This window comes from Emydura macquarii, unplaced genomic scaffold (genome assembly GCF_026122565.2).
Source record: "Emydura macquarii macquarii isolate MOO-44397 ecotype Brisbane River unplaced genomic scaffold, CSIRO-AGI_Emac_v2 contig_3322, whole genome shotgun sequence".
NCBI classification, from domain to species: Eukaryota; Metazoa; Chordata; order Testudines; family Chelidae; genus Emydura; species Emydura macquarii.
The window spans coordinates 227,344-248,345 of NW_027133459.1; the positions used below are offsets into that span (position 1 = coordinate 227,344).

Sequence of the window (21,002 nt, forward strand, 5' to 3'; positions counted from 1 at the left end):
GTGTGTACGTGCAACAAATGGTCCTATGGGAGCCAGGATCTCTGTCAGTCTGTCCTGCAACCTGACCACAATCTCTGGCCCCCGTTAAACACAGATGCTCTCCCCCGGCACTGAGCGCTGGTTCTGGGAGCAGGACAGAGGCTCAGTCATTATCTCATGCCCATCCTCTCTTTCCCTGTGCAGTTAGCCCCAAGGCTCCATCCGTCTTCCCCATGACCACCTGCCCGGGCGAGGCCACCACCTCCCAGGTCACTTTTGGCTGCCTCATCGCGGGTTACTTCCCTGAGCCGGTCACGGTGAGCTGGAATCCGGGCGCCACATCCACGGGCGTGACGACCTACCCCGCCATGATGAGCTCCTCCAGTCTCTACAGTCTCAGCAGCCAACTCACCGTCCCGGCCAGCAGCTGGGAGTCGACCACCTACCGCTGCGATGTCCAGCACCAGCCCACCAGCACCAGCATCTCCAAGGAAATCCCAAGTAGGGACAGCGCGGCACAGCCCAGTGGGAGAGGGCTCTGGGGGAGGGACTCTCATGTTGGGAGCCGATGGAGATAGAAGGAGGCCGTGGAGAGAGGGCATAGGTGGATCGTGTTGGGTGTGGAGACAGACAGAGGGACGCAAGGTGCAGTGGGACGGAGGGATGCGGAGAGATTAGACCGTGCAAAGGGAAGCGGCAGGGTCTGTACTGCAGGGAATGGAGCGGGGGGCTCCTTAGGGGTCTGCACAATATTTAACCCCTTCCTCTTCTCTCCCAGAAGCTAAGTCCCACGCCCCCGAGGTGCACGTCTTCCATTCCTCCTGCCGCACAGATTCAGAGGTGGCTTCCATCAACCTGCTCTGCATCATCTCCGGCTTCTACCCCCAGAACCTAACGGTGACCTGGCTGGTGGACGGCCAGCCGGAGCCCCGCATGGGTGTCACCTACCCTACCAAGAAAGACTCCGGTAGCAAGACCTTCAGCACCCACAACGTGGCTAACGTCTCCCAAGAAAGCTTTATGGAGGGCAAGAGGTACACCTGCCACGTGTACCACCCGGGCAGCGACACTGAAATCGAGGACCACACCCAAAAGTGCAAAAGTCATGCTGAGCGGTGTCGGTCTGCACGAGGAGGGGATACCCAGGCTCTCCCGTCCACAGAAGAAACCCTGTCTTCCAGCAACATCCACGTCTTCATGGTGCCGCCATCCGCCGCTGAACTCTATGTGAACCAGTACCCCAAACTCACCTGCCTGGTCGTCAGCCTGCCAAGCAACACTGGCCTGGGGGTGGTTTGGTCCCGGGAGAAGCCAGGGTCCATGAGTTCTGAGCCCCCGATCCTGCAGGAGCAATCCAATGGCACCTTCACTGCCTTCAGTTCTTTGCCCATCCAAACCCGTGACTGGGAGAGTGGAGAGACCTACACTTGCAAAGTGGAGCACCCAGACCTGTCATCGCCCATCATCAAAACCATCACCAGGAAGCCAGGTAAGAGGCGGGCAGGGAGAGACACCCCCTATCCCAGCCCCCGGTAGGGAGGGAGGCTGCGTAAGGGGATGCCCCAACCCCCAACCAATCCAGCCCCTTTCCAGCCCCAAAACCCCACCCCCAAATAGTGCTCCAGAGAGACCAACTCCCAGTCCCCAGCCCCTCCATCCCAGAGCAGTGCGGGAATCTTTCTACGCCATCCCCCTCCCCGCCTGGCTCCAGAGGAATGATGTCCGTGGCTCACCTGTGTCCTCTGTCCCTCCCACCCAAGGCAAGCGTTCGGCGCCTGGTGTCTACCTTCTGGACCCTCACCCCGATGAGCTGAGCAGCGGCAAAGACTCCGTCAGCCTCACCTGCGTAGTGCGGGGCTTCTTCCCCGAGGACATCTCGGTGCAATGGATGAAGAACCACAAAGCCGACACGAGCCTTGAATATTCCACCACCTCACCCATGAAGGAAGGGATAGGCGACTCCACCTTCTTCCTCTACAGCATGCTGAATGTCAACAAGAGCAGCTGGAACAGCGGGACCTTCTACACCTGCATGGTGGTCCATGAAGCCCTGCCACAGAAATTCACTCAGCGCACCATCAGCAAAGCCTCCGGTAAATGAAGACAGCTCCTCCAAACCCCGCTGCTAGCCTTGTCCAGTAGATAAATAATCCTGTAAATAATCTCTGTGCCCTCAACCACAACCAGTGAATAAATGGAAGTAGTCTGAGATCACCCCCAGGCCTCCTTGTTGTGATGTCACTGGGGGATGTCTGTGGGTCGCGGGTTTGGGGGGCTGGAGATGCTGTGCTGCCCCAATGCTGGAGGTGCTAAAACTGGATCCTGGATGGGTGTACACATATTTACCATGGATGGATGGATAGGCACATGGGAAGATGCCCCTGAGCGGTGGAGAGACACATGAATACATGCCATGGAAGGCAGGGTGGGGAGATACCTGGGAGGTGCCATGGAAGGATGGTTGAGTGGAGGCATGATTAAATACACATCACGGAAGTAGGGCTGCACAGAGGGGGAGCTGGTCAGCTCCACATATACATACATACATACATACATACATATGGCAGTGGAAAGGACACATTGAAACTGGCTCAGTTGGAACGATAGGTGTTCAGGGACAGAGTTAGATGGATACATACATATGTACTTCATCAGGAAGGACTCATAGACCCACACATACCACACAGTTGATCATTTGAATTAAAATAGCACCTACACCCCCTATTGAGAGCAGACCCTTGTTGGGCCAGGCATGGCACAGACACTGTGGAAGACTGTCCCTCTCACAGCCTAAATAGACAAAGGCGGGGAGAAGAAACCAAGGCACCAAGAGGGGAAGGGAACTCTCTCAGGTCCCTTTGGTGCCAGAGCTACAAATAGAATCCAGTTGCTCTGTGTCCTACCCAGTTGCTTATCCCTAGACTGAGAGGAACCGAGGGAAGGATGGCTGGACAGTTCACAGGGGGTGAAAGCCCATGGATAACCAGATGGGGCGGGATGGAAGGATAAATCTATGGTGCAGGTTGGAGGGATACCCATCCTTAAGGCTGAATGGATGGATAAATGGATGGCCACAGATAGACTGTGATAGAGGGATGGGTGGAGGTGGGGATGAATGGATGTATAAGTTAAAGGTGGTGGATGGGCGGGAACATATGGCAATTGTCAGTATCAATAGGGTTCAACAGCAATAGGAAAATGAGCATGTCAGGGGATGGATGCATGGATGGGTGTGTAGGGGAAGGGACGGATGCATACAGGGTCGTGTAGATGGAGGGTGGGATGGATGGACGGATGGATAGCCGTGTAGGTTGATGGATGGCTTGATGGAGGGATGGATGGGCATGTAGATGGATGAGCATGTTGATGGATGGATGGATGCATGTGTAGGGGGATGGATGGATGGATGGTCTGGCAGGTAGGGGGACGGAAGGATGAGATGAAGGGACAAGCACCCATGCCAATGGATGTCTGGACGACTGTAGATTTGACAATGGATGGACGGCAATGAATGGCTAAATGTCAATGGGGACACTTGAAAATGGATGGTTAGGGATGCATGAATATATAAAGGGATATCTCAGTAAGTGGATGGGTTGTGTGGGCGGATGGACAGGAAGATGGCGAGAGGTGATGAGGGCCGGGACGTTGGATGGATAGGTGGGTCTCTGGATGGCCAATAAATCTTTGGCATCCCAGTGAGGCGAGATCCTCTAGCTAGGACAGGAACATGCCCAGGGGGGCTCTGCTTCAGGGTCACCCTCCCACCCTCCAGAGGAGCAGATGCCACACAGGAAATGTCCAGACAGAATCAGTGGGGAGAGGGTAATTCAAATACCCTGCCCCACACACACACCTCCCCAGACGGCTCGGAGGAAAAGGGGTCTCCCTCGACCCTCAACCTTCTGTGGCAGCTAGGGAGGGGGGTGATGGGCTAATCTACAGAAAACACCCACAGCAAGGATCAACTCCTGGGACTCAGGGCACACAAAGCAGCAGCAGTAGTAGGGCTGTTATCTGGTGCGGACACTAAGCAGTCTCACTCAGTTACAGTCTCACTCTTTCTAGTGACATAGGGAACCTAAGGAAGTGGGGGAACAGAGGATGCAGACCTCCTATGCCCCCTCCCATGAGTCCCGTCTCTTACGCTACTCCACAGAGGACCCCTATAACTCACACACACACACACACACACACATGTGTGTGTGTGTATCCACTCCCAGGGCTGGACAGGCGAGCACAGGGCTCAATCCCACCACTGCCAGGCACACAACACTGCACTTAGCGCTAAAGGGGAGGTGGCAGTTAACAGCAGTATTAGGGCTGTTATCCAGGGGAGGAGGGCTGCTCAGTTGCAAGTTGGAGGGGGAATACACAAAGTAGGAGAGTGACCCCGGGCCCCCCGTCCCCCACACACGGGCTGCTGTATTCGTACATACAGAAAGACACACAACACAGAGAGAGACACACAAACATTTACACACAGATCCATGCACCTTTTCCCCAGACACCGCTGGGGTGAGACACGGGTGCTGTATATACAGGGACCCCTCACCCTCTATAAGAAGCCGCTGCCCCTGTCTCTGAGATCTCTGCCCCCCCTTTAAGTAGGGAGCGAGACCCTCATCCTCCAGCTAGTGCTGCCCCACAAGCCTGTGCTCCAGCAAGCAGGGCGGGGGGAGCAGTGGGACAGGCCGTACTCCAGGCCACGCCATTTCTCATATCAGAGTGAAACCTGAGACCCCCGTTCTCAAAATATCCATGGCTCTTCACGTAGACACAACCATGTTCAACAGCCGCATAACCCACATCCGATGCAGATGCAGCTTCCATGAGGGGCCAAGGGGTGCCTGTATAACCGGCCCCAGAGGTGGCTGCGTTCCATCTGAAGTGACTCCTGGCTCGTTTGAGGAATTGGGGTCAGGCTGGCAGAGGCACACATGTGGGACTCCATCCATCCTGGTTCTTATGGCCCAGCACCATCATCCCGGAACCTCACACGCTCCTCTGGCATTGTGGGATCATGGACAGGGAAATGGAGGCACGGAGAAATTAAGGGCATGCCACACGTCCATGGCAGAGCTGGGATTTAAACTCAGCTCTCTGGTGTCTCAGCCCAACCCCATCCATACAAGGCAGGCCTGGTGCTGTGGAGACAGGTACTACTATCTCTTCAGCTCCACACGAGCCTCTAGAGAGAGACCAGGAGGGGAATGTGGGATGTGAGCACCCAGGGGGCCATAGTGTGGGGTGGCTCAGACAGAGGGGCCAGGGAATTACTAGCGGGCAGATATCAACACATGGCCAAGCTCCAGCACAGTGGTGTAGGACGACGGCCTCATGGGATGAGTGAGATGAGACCTTTGAGACTCGGGGCCTTCATCTGATCAGAGCAGGCAGGGAGGGATGGATGGATGTAGAGCTAGAGGGATGGATGGATAGATGGATAAACGGAGAGGGTCATAGTCATGGATGGATGGAAGGATGGAGAGGAATGTGGTCATGATGGATGGATGGAGAGGGGCGTAGTCTTGGAGAGATGGATGAGTGGATGGATGGAGGGAGGGGGCATGGTCATGGATAGATGGGCGAAAGGATGAATGGATGGATGAAGAGGGGTGTGGACATCGATGGATGGATGGATGGAGAGGGTCATAGTCATGAATGGATGGAGGGATGGATGGACTGAGAGGGGCCTGGTCATGGCTGGGCGTGTCTAGAAACGGATTGGCGGCGCAGGCGACAGACGGGCTGGCGATGGACACACAGTCCGAGCTGTCTCTGTGACAGCGGCTGGGTCGGCATTGACGTTTCTTTCTCTCCCCCAACAGAGGTGATCCTGTCAGGCGAGTTTTGCAGCGAGGAGGGCGACGAAGAGCTGAAAGGTCTCTGGTCCACCATCTCCGTCTTCATCACCCTCTTCCTCTTGAGTGTGTGCTACAGCGCCACGGTGACCCTGTTCAAGGTGAGCACGAGGGGACGGCGGCAGGGCAGGGTGAAGGCAGGAGTGAGTGCAGCACCGGAGAGGGTAGCACGGAGCGGGAAGGGGGAATGGAAGAGAACAAAGAAGGGTTGATTAGCCAGAGACTGCAGGAGTCAGTGAGAAGGAAGGAAGGAATGTGATGGACAGACAGACAGAGCAGCTCCCCCTGGCGCCGACCCCTCTCACACCCACTGTCTCTGCTCCACCTTCAGGTGAAGTGGATTTTCTCCACCGTGTTGCAGCTGAAGCAAGAGAGTGGTCCCGACTACAAGAACGTCGTCCAATCCGTGGTGTAGGGGCCGCCACCCCTGTCCGCCCGGAGACAAGGGGCCATGGCACCACCCTGAGCCCCACAGCTGCCCTCCGCCTGTGCTCTTTCCCTTGGAGACTCCTCTGGGAAGAGAGGACCTCACCCCACATGGCCTACTCAGCCCTCAGCAACTGGAAACCCTACTCTGCCAGGAGCCGGACTGAGAACAGACTTCAATTTGTATCATGCAGGGAACCAGTGTGTCCCGTAGAGAGGAAACATCCTGTTTCTCACAGTCCTGAGCCCAATAATCCTCTACCCTAGGGCTAGATTGGGGCCAGTGCACCCCAGAGAGGAAAGGCCCCATGTCTGAGTCCCCCACTCTGGGCCCGGATGGGGGATGGTGTCCCCTACAGAGTAAGGGCCTCATGTGCTGTTCCTCCCCCTCAGCCATCCGTGGGGCCAGATCACAGACACCTTTGTCGCTGTGGATATGAATGTTGCGTGTTTAGCTCCTGGCTGTCTTTTTGTGTGTGTGACTTTCATTCTTTGCACTGAGTGGCCGTAAATAAATACATAAATATTCAATACTGGCTCCTTCTCGTTCACCGCCTCCCTCCCTGACTTTTGGGGACCCTCCTGGGATCTCCTCGGTGCCCATAGGGGGCACCACCGGGCGTGGAGAATTCACTGAGAATTGATTCCCCTAAACTGGCCCCAGTGGGAGAGGGGTGGGCTAGCTACAAACCCACAGACGTGGATCAGCCAGGCGAGCCCTGGGGCCAGGAAAACCACTGAGTAGACCGAGGACCATGTATGGAGAAAGAAAGAAAGAAAGAAAGAAAGAAAGAAAGAAAGAAAGAAAGAAAGAAAGAAAGAAATAGATTAAAAGTTCCAGAGGGGTAGCCGTGTTAGTCTGCATACAGCAAAAACTACAGGAGTCCTGTAGCACCTTAAAGACTAACACATTTCTGCGGGCATAAATTTCATGGACTGCAACCCACTTGGTCAGATGCATGAAGTGGAAACCACAGAACAGTGACAATTACTTCTTGTAATGAGAAAACCATTCCAAGTCCCGATTCAGACCCCGTCTGATTGTGTCCAGTTTGCAGATGAGTTCCAGCTCTGCAGTTTCTCACTAAAGTCTGTTTTTTGAAGTTTTTTTGTAGAAGTATGGCAACTTTCAGGTCAGCTACAGAGTGTCCTGGGAGATTGAAGTGCTCTCTGACTAGTTTATGGAGGTTACCATTTTTTATGTCTGATTTGTGTCCATTTATTCTTTTGCGCAGTGACAGTCCGATTTGGTCAATGTACATGGCAGAGGGCCATTGCTGGCACATGATGGCAGATATTACATTAGTAGAAGTGCACGTGAATGAGCTCCTGATGGTGTGTGCTGATGTGGTTAGGACCAGTGATGGTGTCACTAGAGTCGATGTGGGGGCAGAGCTGGCAACAGGGTTTGTTGCAGAGATAGGTTCCTGGGTTAGTGTTCTTGTTTTATGGTGTACGGTTGCTGGTGAGTATTTGCTTCAGGTTGGGGGGCTGTCTGTAAGCAAGGATAGGCCTGCCTCCCATGGCTTCAGCGAGTGAGGTCTCATCTGCTAGGATAGGTTGTAGATCCTTAATGATGTGTTGGAGAGATTTTAGCTGGGGGCTGTAGGTGATGCCAGTGGTGTTCTGTTGTTTTCTTGGTTGGGTCTGTCCTGTAGTAGGTGACTTCTGGGTACTCGTCTGGTTCTGTCAATTTGTTTCTTCACCTCCCCAGGTGGGTATTGTACTTTTAAGAATGTTTTATGGAGATCCTGTAGGTCTTTGTCTGTGTCTGAGGGATCGGAGCAAATCCGGTTGTATCTTAAGGCTTGACTGTAGACAATGGATCGTATAATGTGTCCAGGGTGGAAGCTGGAGGCATGAAGATACGTATTGCAGTCAGTTGGTTTTCGGTATAGGGTGGTATTAATGTGACCATCCTTTATTTGTATTGTAGTGTCCAGGAAGTGGATTTCTTGTGTGGACTGGTCCAGGCTGAGGTTGATGGTGGGGTGCAAATTATTGAAATCTCGGTGGAATTCTTCGAGGGACTCTTTCCCCTGGGGCCAGATGATGAAAATGTCATCAATGTAGCATAAGTAAAGGAGACGTGCTTGGGGATGAGTTTTGAGGAAGCGGTGTTCTACGTCAGCCATAAAAATGTTGGCATCCTGTGGGGCCACGCAGGTGCCCATAGCTGTGTCACTGACTTGAAGGCATAGATTGTCTCCAAATCTGAAGTAGTTGTGGGTCAGTACAAAGTAATAAAGTTCAGCTATCAGGTGTGCCATATTATCATCAGGGAAAATGTTCCTGATGGCGTGTAGTCCCTCTTTGTGTGAGATGTTGGTGTAGAGCTTCTACAACCATAGTGGTTAGGACAGTGTTTTCTGGGAGATCACCAATGGATTGTGCTTTTCTCAGAAAGTCACTGGTATAACGAAGAAGCTGGGAGTGTTGGTGGCATGGGGCCTGAGGAGAGAGTCCACATAGCCAGACAGTCCTGCTGTGAGAGTGCCAATGCCTGAGATGATCGGGCGTCTTAAGTGGAAACTGCAGAGCTGGAACTCATATGCAAACTTGACACAATCAGATTGGGTCTGAACAGGGACTTGGAATGGTTATCTCATTACAAAAAGTAATTGTCACTCTTCACACATTCTCACCTTCTAATCAGCGGTTGTGAATAGGCGTCAATTACCCTAACTGAACTGACTTTGTTAGCACCTGCCCTCCCCGTTCTTACGTTTCTCACCCTTAGAAGCATATATATATATATATATATATATATATATATATATACACATCTCCAATCTGTGATTTCATGCATCTGACAAAGTGGGCTCCTTCCCATGAAAGCTTATGCCCTCAGAAATTTGTTAGTCTTTAAGGTGCTACAGGACTCTCGTTGTTTTTAAAGACATTGATTGATTGATTGATATGATTTGATTCCTGGAACAAATTATTAAACCCTTTATTTATCACACAAGGATCGTAGGCTGATAAGGAATAGCCAGCAGAGGTTCGTCAAGAACAAACCATGTCAAATCAACCTGATATCCTTTGTTGACAGGATGATTGGCGGAGTGCATGGGGGATGTGGATGTGTCACACTGAGGTGACGTATCTTGGTTTTCATTCAGGCGTTTCACACCGTCTCACATGACATTGTCCTAACCTAGGGAAATGGGGTCTGGCTGAAATTACTGTAAGGTGGGTGCACACATGGTTGAAAGCCCGTACGCAGAGAGTAGTTTGCTGACAAGGTGGAGAGACGTATCTAGTGGGATCCCGCTGGGGTCAGTCCTGCATTGGGCCCAATTCAGTATTTTCTTTAACGACTTGGATAACGGAGCAGAGAGAACGCCCATAAAATTTGCAGAGGCCACAGAGATGGGGACCCGAAGTCGTTACAAGTGTGTTGGGGAACTGCAGGGCCCAAGCATCATGTTTTCGGGCCCAGATCAAATTTGTAACACGGGACACTTCCCACACACACACCACAATCCTTCGTCCCACACATACCATCTCATGACCCATGAAAAAAATTTTCCTTGTGCTAATGGGCGTTGCAGTCTGGGCCTGCAGCCAGCGGTAAAGTGTACCCTTTCCTCCCACCCATGTGGGGACCTGGTCCCTGCTTTTTTACCCTCCCACATGGCAGGTTCTCTTCAGCCTTCTTCACCAAATCTCTGGGGAAAACCAACCAACAAACAAACACAGGCTGAAAAGGGGAAGTTTACACAACTGAAAGTCTCACCCAGGTTGTTTTTTCCACCCCCATTTTAACCCCCTGCACGTGTCCATCTGTCCAATTTTCACACCTTCTTGCCAGCTTGAACAGGCAAATCTCCCATCTGGGCGTCAGCTATTGTTCTCAATCTATAATTAATTACGGGGGAGGAGACCAGGATATCTGAAAGGCAGAGATGCCTCAGAAGAGCTACACGACAGACGCCGCCAGAACTGGACTCATGGACAGAACCCCTGGTCTACAGCACCGGGTCACAGCCCGCCATGGTCAGCATTTGGGTGAAGAAATTAGAGGAAAGCAGCTGCTACTGGATTCCTGTCCCGTGAGTACAGAGGGTGTTTTAGCCATACCAGAGCGTTAGGGAAGGCGACTGAGCTAGAAAGGGAGCCAGGACGCCTGGGTTCTCTCCCGGGCTCTGAGAATGGAGCGGTGGCTAGAGGGTTAGCGCAGGGGGGCTGGGAGCCAGGACTCCTGGGTTCTGTTCTGACCTATGCAGAGCAGAGGGGAACGTCCTGCTGTGCGGCTCCAGTATCAGGGAGCGGTGCAGCAGGTGAATCCCCCAGCAATGCCTGGTTCTCCTGGGGAAGGGTTCATGCAGGGCCAGGTTCTGTCCTCCACCCCAGCCACAGATAGTGGGAACAGAGGTGCTTAGTTCACACGACACCAATGACCAGGGAAAACCACTTTCAAAGGTGTCCTGGGCTGGAAGAATGCAGGCCAGCAAATCAAGGTTAACGCAGACCAGCCATACTGTAGTGAGGCGCTCCAGGGATGGGATAGAAGAAGCTGCAGGTCAGGAGTGAGGGACACCGGCAGACTTTGGGGAGACTAGGGCTGGGCTGGCAGGGGGCTGCAGGTCCGGACTGAGGGGCACCTGCAGAGCTATAGGGGGGAGCCCTAGGACTGGGGTAGCAGGTTCTGCACATTAGGAGTGAGGGGCCCTAGCAGAGCTATAGGGGGACCCCGGGGCTGGTCAAGCAGGGGGCTGAGGTTAGGGAATGAGGGGCAACAACAGAGCTTGGGGCGACCCCAGGGCTGGGCTACCAGGGACTGCAGCTTGGGAGTCAGCGGCACCAGCAAAGCTATAGGGGGGACTCCAGAGCTCGGCTCGCAGGGGATGCAGGTTAGGAGTGAGGAGCACCCACAGAGCTATTGGGGGGACCCCGGGGCTGAGCAAGGGTGGGGCTAGAGGGAGGGGGTGAGGGGCACCGGCAGAACTATGGGGAGGGACTCCAAGGCTGGTCTATCAGGGGCTGTGAGTCAGGATAGAGGAGCACCCACAGAGCTATTGGGGGGACCCCGGGGCTGGGCAATCAGGGGGCTGCAGGGAGGGGGTGGGGGGCACCAGCAGAGCTGAGGGGGCAGTGCTCGGCTAGCAGGGAGCTGTGGGTCAGGAGTTAGGGACACCCGCAGAGCTATGGGGGAGACCCTGTGGCTGGGTTCTCAGGGGCTCCGGGTCAGAACTGAGGGTCTCGCACATAGTTGCAGAAAGACCTCAGGATTCGGCGAGTGGGGATGCAGGTCGGGAGTGAGGAGCACATGCAGAGCTGTAGGGGGGACCCTAGGGCTGGGCTGGCAGGGGGCTCAGGGTAGGGAGTGAATGGCACCGCCACACCTGGGGGTAACTCCACAGCTCGGCTAGCAGGAGCTGCAGCGTGCAGTGAGGGGCACCAGCAGAGCCAAGGGGGCAATCCTGAGAGCTTTGATAGCCTTGAGATGTGGGGACTGGAACTGGCTGTTGTGGGGATGCCCAGTGCTGGGATAGCAGGGGCTGTGGGTAAAGAGTGAGGGGCACTGGCAGAGCTTGGAGGGGCACAGCTGGGCTAGCAGGGAGCTCTGGGTCGGGAGTGAGGGGCACCGGCAGATATTGGATTGGAGGGAACCCAGGACTTGGATAGCAGGGGCTACGGCTTGGGAGTGAGGAGCACTGGCAGAGCTGTTTCTAAGGGGATTTAATTGTCTCCTCTCTTTAGACCATTTGCAAATATTGGTAGCTGAAAATTTTCTAAACTGAGCCATAAATATCCCCTTTGACATGTCCCTTGTCAGAGGTAAACCCCTCAACTCACCGTGTGCTGGAGCAAGTCTCTCTCAGCCATCCGTGCCTTCTCCTGAAAGCTCTGCTCTCACACACCAGGCTGAGAGCCAAGGCAGGGGAGTTCCCTGCACAGCAAGATGTGGCCCTGGCTGCCTGGGGCTGGATGTAACTGGCAGCCCCCGTGTAGATGACGGCTCAGAGTTCAAGTTCCTAATTGGGCCTATAAGTTCAGCCGTCTCCATTCTTGTGGGGCACTCAACTGGAGACGCGTTCGGCTTCGTTTCCAGAGGAGACAAGCTCCAGTGTCTCCGGATAAACCACACTGAAGAAATGGAACCTGGTTATTGCTCCCAACGCGCCTTTTCTTTGGGCCCCCAAGAATTGAGGTAGCTGGGATTCTTGGGAGACTCTTGCCGTAGAGTTCAAGAAAAAGTCCAGCAAAATCTTCATCCAAATCAGTCGGAATATGAGTGGTTTCTTGTGTGGCAATCGGGTTAGAAAAGGGGTGAGCTAGAGGCTGTGATAATCAATCGAATATTGTGGTTGGGGGAGGAGTTTTTTACCCTAACCCCAAAACTGTGAGCCTAAGTCAAACTTTAACCCAACTCCTTAAATCCCCCCAACTCTGCCTAACTCAATAACCATGACCCAAACCCCAGCTTCTCAAACCCTGAAAGATGCACCAACTCCATAACTCCAACATCCTAATCCTCACCCTTTCACAGGGACCCTAACTTCATCCTCAATCCCAGATATCTAACCCTCCTCCCCATCTCTGACCCCCCAACTCTGAAGCTCCCTTCAAACCCACTCCTAATGAGCCAGCCCTATCCCCCAAACCCGGACCTTAGATGACCCGAGTCTGCAGTTCTCCAGCCATCAGTAGAATCCTCATTGTTCGTTCTCTGTAGCGCGATGGGTCCCTGATCCTCGACTGGGTCTGCAAGCCAGTATGATACTAGTACTAAAGAACAATTATACCCTCGAACCCCTAACCTTAACTCAAGCGCTAACCCTAACCTCCTCACTTTGACACTCTGAGCACAAATTTCAGTGTCCCCATCGGGTACCAAGAAGCTCAGCACCAGAATTATGAGTCATCTGGGCAAACTGGGCCCCTTGACATAGGACCCAAGAGTCTCACAAACTCCCACTGGGAAATGGAAGCAGAGTTGGTTGCATTCTGAGTGGTTGAATTGCTGCAAAATTAGCAGGAAATCCAACCACAGCCAGTCAGATATAGAACATGAGACTGGCAAGGTATTTGAACCCAGCCACTGAACCGTGACCCTTATTTCTACCCCTGCAGCCCATAACCCCAACACCTAACCCTAACCTCTGACCTTTCAACCTCCTCCCCTATATATAATTTTAACCCTACCTCCAGCCCAAAGGACCCACATGTCCTGGGTTGACTTGGCCAGCCCCAGTCTTTCCTACCCTGGCATGGCAACTCATCGGGGACACCTCACCACGTGTGATCGAGATGCAGAATTGCAAACTAGCCATTAGGGGCCAATAATGTTGGCAATGAACCAAGGAGCCTAATAAGAATGTAACATTTCATATCTATCCCCAGTTAAAGCAGCTGGTGTCACAAGATCTGAAAATCTCCATTTGCAGGACTGAACACCCTGACTTAAGACATACCCGGCTTCCTTAGAGGGACTAGCAATGTCTCCAGATTTCAGCTCTTTACTCAAAAACTTGGGTTGTTTCATAGCGCCACAGGCTGTAATCTGTCCAAGGGGAATTTCACCACCACTTTGGAACCTAATTCCCTTTCACTCCTCAGGGAAAAACCTGTCTCTAATTACTGGGAACAACTCTCCACTCCGTGAAATGAACCCCTTTAACAGCTGAGCAGCCGCACCAAAACACAGCATCTTCCAGTCCTTAGAGCAAAGTTTGGGACTCAGAACGCCTGGGTTCTCAACCTCGCTGTATCACTGGCCTGCTGTGTGCAGGTCCCATCCCTGCTCTCTGCCTCAGTTTCCCCTATGACCCTTCCTCTGTCTTGTCTATTTAGACTCTGAGTTCTTTGAGCTAGGGACCATCTGTTTCTGTGTGTATGTGCAACAAATGATCCTATGGGAGCCAGGATCTCTGTCAGTCTGTCCTGCAACCTGACCACAATCTCTGGCCCCCATTAAACACAGATGCTCTCCCCCGGCACTGAGCGCTGGTTCCGGGAGCAGGGCAGAGGCTCAGTCATTATCTCATGCCCATCTTCTCTTTCCCTCTGCAGTTAGCCCCAAGGCACCGTCCGTCTTCCCCCTGACCTCCTGCCCTGGCGAGGCCACCACCTCCCAGGTCACTTTCGGCTGCCTCATCGCGGGTTACTTCCCCGAGCCGGTCACAGTGAGCTGGAATCCAGGCGCCACCTCCACGAGCGTGACGACCTACCCCGCCATGATGAGCTCCTCTGGTCTCTACAGTCTCAGCAGCCAACTCACCGTCCCAGCCAGCAGCTGGGAGTCGGCCACCTACCGCTGCAACGTCCAGCACCAGCCCACCAGCACCAGCATCTCCAAGGAAATCCCAAGTAGGGACAGTGCAGCGCGGTCCAGTGGGAGAGGGCTCTGGGGGAGGGACTCTCATGTTGGGAGCCGATGGAGATAGACGGAGGCCGTGGAGAGAGGGCATAGGTGGATCGTGTTGGGTGTGGAGACAGACAGAGGGACGCAAGGTGCAGTAGGACGGAGGGATGCGGAGAGATTAGACCGTGCAAAGGGAAGCGGCAGGGTCTGTACTGCAGGGAATGGAGCGGGGGGCTCCTTAGGGGTCTGCACAATATTTAACCCCTTCCTCTTCTCTCCCAGAAGCTAAGTCCCACGCCCCCGAGGTGCACGTCTTCCATTCCTCCTGCCGCACAGATTCAGAGGAGGCTTCCATCAACCTGCTCTGCATCATCTCCGGCTTCTACCCCCAGACCCTAACAGTGACCTGGCTGGTGAATGGCCAGTCGGGGGTCCTCAGCGGTGTCACCGACCGTCCCAAGCTGGACTCTGACAGCAAGACCTTCAGCACCCGCAGCGTGGCCACGGTCTCCCAAGAAAGCTTTATGGAGGGCAAGAGGTACACCTGCCACGTGTACCACCCGGGCAGCGACACTGAAATCGAGGACCACGCCCGCAAGTGCAAAAGTGATGCTGAGCGGTGTCGGTCTGCACGAGGAGGGGATACCCAGGCTCTCCCGTCCACAGAAGAAACCCTGTCTTCCAGCAACATCCACGTCTTCATGGTGCCGCCATCCGCCGCTGAACTCTATGTGAACCAGTACCCCAAACTCACCTGCCTGGTCGTCAGCCTGCCAAGCGACACTGGCCTGGGGGTGATTTGGTCCAGGGAGAAGCCAGGGTCCATCAGCCCTGAGCCCACGATCCTGCAAGAGCAGTCCAATGGCACCTTCACTGCCTTCAGTTCTTTGCCCATCCAAACCCGTGACTGGGAGAATGGAGAGACCTACACCTGCAAAGTGGAGCACTCGGACCTGCCATCACCTATCATCAAAACCATCACCAGGAAGCCAGGTAAGAGGCGGGCAGGGAGTGACACCCCCTATCCCAGCCCCCGGTAGGGAGGGAGGCTGCGTAAGGGGATGCCCCAACCCCCAACCAATCCAGCCCCTTTCCAGCCCCAAAACCCCACCCCCAAATAGTGCTCCAGAGAGACCAACTCCCAGTCCCCAGCCCCTCCATCCCAGAGCAGCGTGGGAATCTTTCTACCCCATCCTTCTCCCCACCTGGCTCCAGAGGAATGATGTCCGTGGCTCACCTGTGTCCTCTGTCCCTCCCACCCAAGGCAAGCGTTCGGCACCTGGTGTCTACCTTCTGGACCCTCACCCCGATGAGCTGAGCAGCGGCAAAGACTCCATCAGCCTCACCTGCATAGTGCGGGGCTTCTTCCCCGAGGACATCTCGGTGCAATGGATGAAGAACCACAAAGCCGACACGAGCCTTGAATATTCCACCACCTCGCCCATGAAGGAAGGCAAAGGCGACTCCACATTCTTCCTCTACAGTAATCTGAATGTCAACAGGAGCAGCTGGAACAGCGGGACCTTCTACACCTGCATGGTGGTCCACGAAGCCCTGCCACAGAAATTCACTCAGCGCACCATCAGCAAAGCCTCCGGTAAATGAAGATGGCTCTGCTCAACCCTGCTGCTAGCCTTCTCCAGTAGATAAATAATCCTGTAAATAATCTCTGTGCCCTCAACCACAACCAGTGAATAAATGGAAGTAGTCTGAGATCACCCCCAGGCCTCCTCGTTGTGGTGTCACTGGGGGATGTCTGTAGGTCACGGGTTTGGGGGGCTGGAGATGCTGTGCTGCCCCAATGCTGGAGGTGCTAAAACTGGATCCTGGATGGGTGGACACATATGTACCATGGATGGATGGATAGACACATGGGAAGTTGCTCCTGAGCGGTGGAGAGACACATGAATACATGCCATGGAAGGCAGGGTAGGGAGATACCTGGGAGGTGCCATGGAAGGATGGTTGAGTGGAGACATGATTAAATACACACCACGGAAGTAGGGCTGCACAGAGGGGGAGCTGGTCAGCTCCACATATACATACATACATACATACGTACATACATATGGCAGAGGAAAGGACACATTGAAACTGGCTCAGTTGGAACGATAGGTGTTCAGGGACAGGGTTAGATGGATACATACATATGTACTTCATCAATAAGGACTCATAGACCCACACATACCACACAGTTGATCATTTGAATTAAAATAGCACCTACACCCCCTATTGAGAGCAGACCCTTGTTGGGCCAGGCATGGCACAGACACTGTGGAAGACTGTCCCTCTCAAAGCCTAAATAGACAAAGGCGGGGAGAAGAAACAAAGGCACCAAGAGTGGAAGGGAACTCTCTCAGGTCCCTTTGGTGCCAGAGCTACAAATAGAATCCAGTTGCTCTGTGTCCTGCCCAGTTGCTTATCCCTAGACTGAGAGGAACCAAGGGAAGGATAGCTGGACAGTTCACAGGGGGTGAAAGCCCATGGATAACCAGATGGGGCGGGATGGAAGGATAAATCTATGGTGTAGGTTGGAGGGATACCCATCCTTAAGGCTGAATGGATGGATAAATGGATGGCCACAGATAGACTGTGATAGAGGGATGGGAGGAGGTGGGGATGAATGGATGTATAAGTGAAAGGTGGTGGATGGGCGGGAACATATGGCAATTGTCAGTATCAATAGGGTTCAACAGCAATAGGAAAATGAGCATGTCAGGGGATGGATGCATGGATGGGTGTGTAGGGGAAGGGAGGGATGCATACAGGGTCGTGTAGATGGAGGGTGGGATGGATGGACGGATGGATGGCTGTGTAGGGTGATGGATGGCTTGATGGAGGGATGGATGGCCATGTAGATGGATGAGCATGTTGATGGATGGATGGATGGATGGATGGATGGGCATGTGGATGGATGGATGGATGCATGTGTAGGGGGATGGATGGATGGATGGTCTGGCAGGTAGGGGGACGGAAGGATGAGATGAAGGGAGAAGCACCCATGCCAATGGATGTCTGGACGACTGTAGATTTGACAATGGATGGACGGCAATGAATGGCTAAATGTCAATGGGGACACTTGAAAATGGATGGTTAGGGACGCATGAATCTATAAAGGGATATCTCAGTAAGTGGATGGGTTGTGTGGGCGGATGGACAGGTGGATGGTGAGAGGTGATGAGGGCCGGGACGTTGGATGGATAGGTGGGTCTCTGGATGGCCAATAAATCTTTGGCATCCCAGTGAGGCGAGATCCTCTAGCTAGGACAGGAGCATACCCAGAGGGGCTCTTCTTCAGGGTTACTCTCCCACCCTCCAGAGGAGCAGATGCCACACAGGAAATGTCCAGACAGAATCAGTGGGGAGAGGGTAATTCAAATACCCTGCCCCACACACACACCTCCCCAGACGGCTCGGAGGAAAAGGGGTCTCCCTCGACCCTCAACCTTCTGTGGCAGCTAGGGAGGGGGGTGATGGGCTAATCTACAGAAAACACCCACAGCAGGGATCAGCTCCTGGGACTCAGGGCACACAAAGCAGCAGCAGTAGTAGGGCTGTTATCTGGTGCGGACACTAAGCAGTCTCACTCAGCTACAGTCTCACTCTCTCTAGTGACATAGGGAGCCTAAGGAAGTGGGGGAACAGAGGATGCAGACCTCCTATGCCCCCTCCCATGAGTCCCGACTCTTACGCTACCCCACAGAGGACCCCTATAACTCACACACACACACACACACACATCCACTCCCAAGGCTGGACAGGCGAGCACAGGGCTCGATCCCACCACTGCCAGGCACACAACGCTGCACTTAGTGCTAAAAGAGAGGTGGCATTTAGCAGCAGTATTAGGGCTGTTATCCAGGGGAGGAGGGCTGCTCAGTTGCAAGTTGGAGGGGGAATACACAAAGTAGGAGAGTGACCCCGGGCCCCCCGTCCCCCACACACGGGCTGCTGTATTCGTACACACAGAAAGACACACAACACAGAGAGAGACACACAAACATATACACACAGATCCATGCACCTTTTCCCCAGACACCGCTGGGGTGGGACATGGGTGCTGTATATACAGGGACCCCTCACCCTCTATAAGAAGCCGCTGCCCCTGTTGTTGAGATCTCTGCCCCCCCTTTAAGTAGGGAGCGAGACCCTCATCCTCCGGCTAGTGCTGCCCCACAAGCCTGTGCTCCAGCAAGCAGGGTGGGGGGAGCAGTGGGACAGGCCGTGCTCCAGGCCACGCCATTTCTCATATCAGAGTGAAACCTGAGACCCCCGTTCTCAAAATATCCATGGCTTTCCACATAGACACAACCATGTTCAACAGCCGCATAACCCACATCCGATGCAGATGCAGCTTCCATGAGGGGCCAAGGGGTCCCTGTATAACCGGCCCCAGAGGTGGCTGCGTTCCATCTGAAGTGACTCCTGGCTCGTTTGAGGAATTGGGGTCAGGCTGGCAGAGGCACACGTGTGGGACTCCATCCATCCTGGTCCTTATGGCCCAGCACCATCATCCCGGAACCTCACACGCTCCTCTGGCATTGTGGGATCATGGACAGGGAAATGGAGGCATGGAGAAATCCAGGGCATGCCACACGTCCATGGCAGAGCCGGGATTTAAACTCATCTCTCTGGTGTCTCAGCCCAACCCCATCCATACAAGGCAGGCCTGGTGCTGTGGAGACAGGTACTACTATCTCTTCAGCTCCACACGAACCTCTTAAGAGAGACCAGGAGGGGAACGTGGGATGTGAGCACCCAGGGGGCCATAGTGTGGGGTGGCTCAGACAGAGGGGCCAGGGAATTACTAGCGGGCAGATGTCAACACATGGCCAAGCTCCAGCACAGTGGTGTAGGACGACGGCCTCATGGGATGAGTGAAATGAGACCTTTGAGGCTCGGGGCCTTCATCTGATCAGAGCAGGCAGGGAGGGATGGATGGATGTAGAGCTAGAGGGATGGATGGATAGATGGATAAATGGAGAGGGTCATAGTCATGGATGGATGGAGGGATGGAGAGGAATGTGGTCATGATGGATGGATGGAGAGGGGCGTGGTCATCGATGGATGGATGGACAGGTGTGTGGTCTTGGAGAGATGGATGAGTGGATGGATGGAGGGAGGGGGCATGGTCATGGATAGATGGGCGAAAGGATGAATGGATGGATGAAGAGGGGTGTGGACATCGATGGATGGATGGATGGAGAGGGTCATAGTCATGAATGGATGGAGGGATGGATGGACTGAGAGGGGCCTGGTCATGGCTGGGCGTGTCTAGAAACGGATTGGCGGCGCAGGCAACAGACGGGCTGGCGATGGACACACAGTCCGAGCCGTCTCTGTGACAGCGGCTGGGTCGGCATTGACGTTTCTTTCTCTCCCCCAACAGAGGTGATCCTGTCAGGCGAGTTTTGCAGCGAGGAGGGCGACGAAGAGCTGAAAGGTCTCTGGTCCACCATCTCCGTCTTCATCACCCTCTTCCTCTTGAGTGTGTGCTACAGCGCCACGGTGACCCTGTTCAAGGTGAGCACGAGGGGACGGCGGCAGGGCAGGGTGAAGGCAGGAGTGAGTGTAGCACCGGGGAGGGTAGCACGGAGCGGGAAGGGGGAATGGAAGAGAACAAAGAAGGGTTGATTAGCCAGAGACTGCAGGAGTCAGTGAGAAGGAAGGAAGGAATGTGACGGACAGACAGACAGAGCAGCTCCCCCTGGCGCCGACCCCTCTCACACCCACTGTCTCTGCCCCACCTTCAGGTGAAGTGGATTTTCTCCACCGTGGTGCAGCTGAAGCAAGAGAGTAGTCCCGACTACAAGAACGTCGTCCAATCCGTGGTGTAGGGGCCGCCACCCCTGTCCGCCCGGAGACAAGGGGCCATGGCACCACCCTGAGCCCCACAGCTGCCCTCCGCCTGTGCTCTTTCCCTTGGAGACCCCTCTGGGAGGAGAGGAGCTCACCCCACATGGCCTACTCAGCCCTCAGCCACTGAAAACCCTACTCTGCCAGGAGCCAGACTGAGAACGGACTTCAATGTGTATCATGCAGGGAACCAGTGTGTCCCCTAGTGAGGAAACATCCCGTTTCTCACAGTCCTGAGCCCAATAATCCTCTACCCTAGGGCTAGATTGGGGCCAGTGCACCCCAGAGAGGAAAGGCCCCATGTCTGAGTCCCCCACTCTGGGCCCGGATGGGGGATGGTGTCCCCTACAGAGTAAGGGCCTCATATGCTGTTCCTCCCCCTCAGCCATCCATGGGGCCAGATCACAGACGCCTTTGTCGCTGTGGATTTGAATGTTGCGTGTTTAGCTCCTGGCTGTCTTTTTGTGTGTGTGACTTTCATTCTTTGCACTGAGTGGCCATAAATAAATACATAAATATTCAATGCTGGCTCCTTCTCGTTCACCGCCTCCCTCCCTGACTTTTGG

At 54.1% G+C, this 21,002-nt stretch overlaps 1 protein-coding gene and 1 gene segment (V, D, J or C); both read left to right on the forward strand.

Annotated features, from left to right (window-relative positions):
- LOC137143359 (Ig gamma-2C chain C region-like) overlaps positions 1–21,002 on the forward strand; it is a 163,754-nt gene that overhangs the window by 121,481 nt on the left and 21,271 nt on the right.
- On the forward strand, positions 187–20,432 carry LOC137143390 (uncharacterized). Its single transcript, XM_067533150.1, has 11 exons — positions 187–480; positions 758–1,468; positions 1,740–2,072; positions 5,811–5,944; positions 6,175–6,254; positions 7,505–7,629; positions 14,289–14,585; positions 14,863–15,573; positions 15,845–16,177; positions 19,970–20,103; positions 20,334–20,432. The coding sequence occupies exons 1-11, from the start codon at positions 213–215 to the stop codon at positions 20,415–20,417; spliced, it is 3,210 nt and encodes a 1,069-aa protein (XP_067389251.1). The 5' UTR covers positions 187–212; the 3' UTR covers positions 20,418–20,432.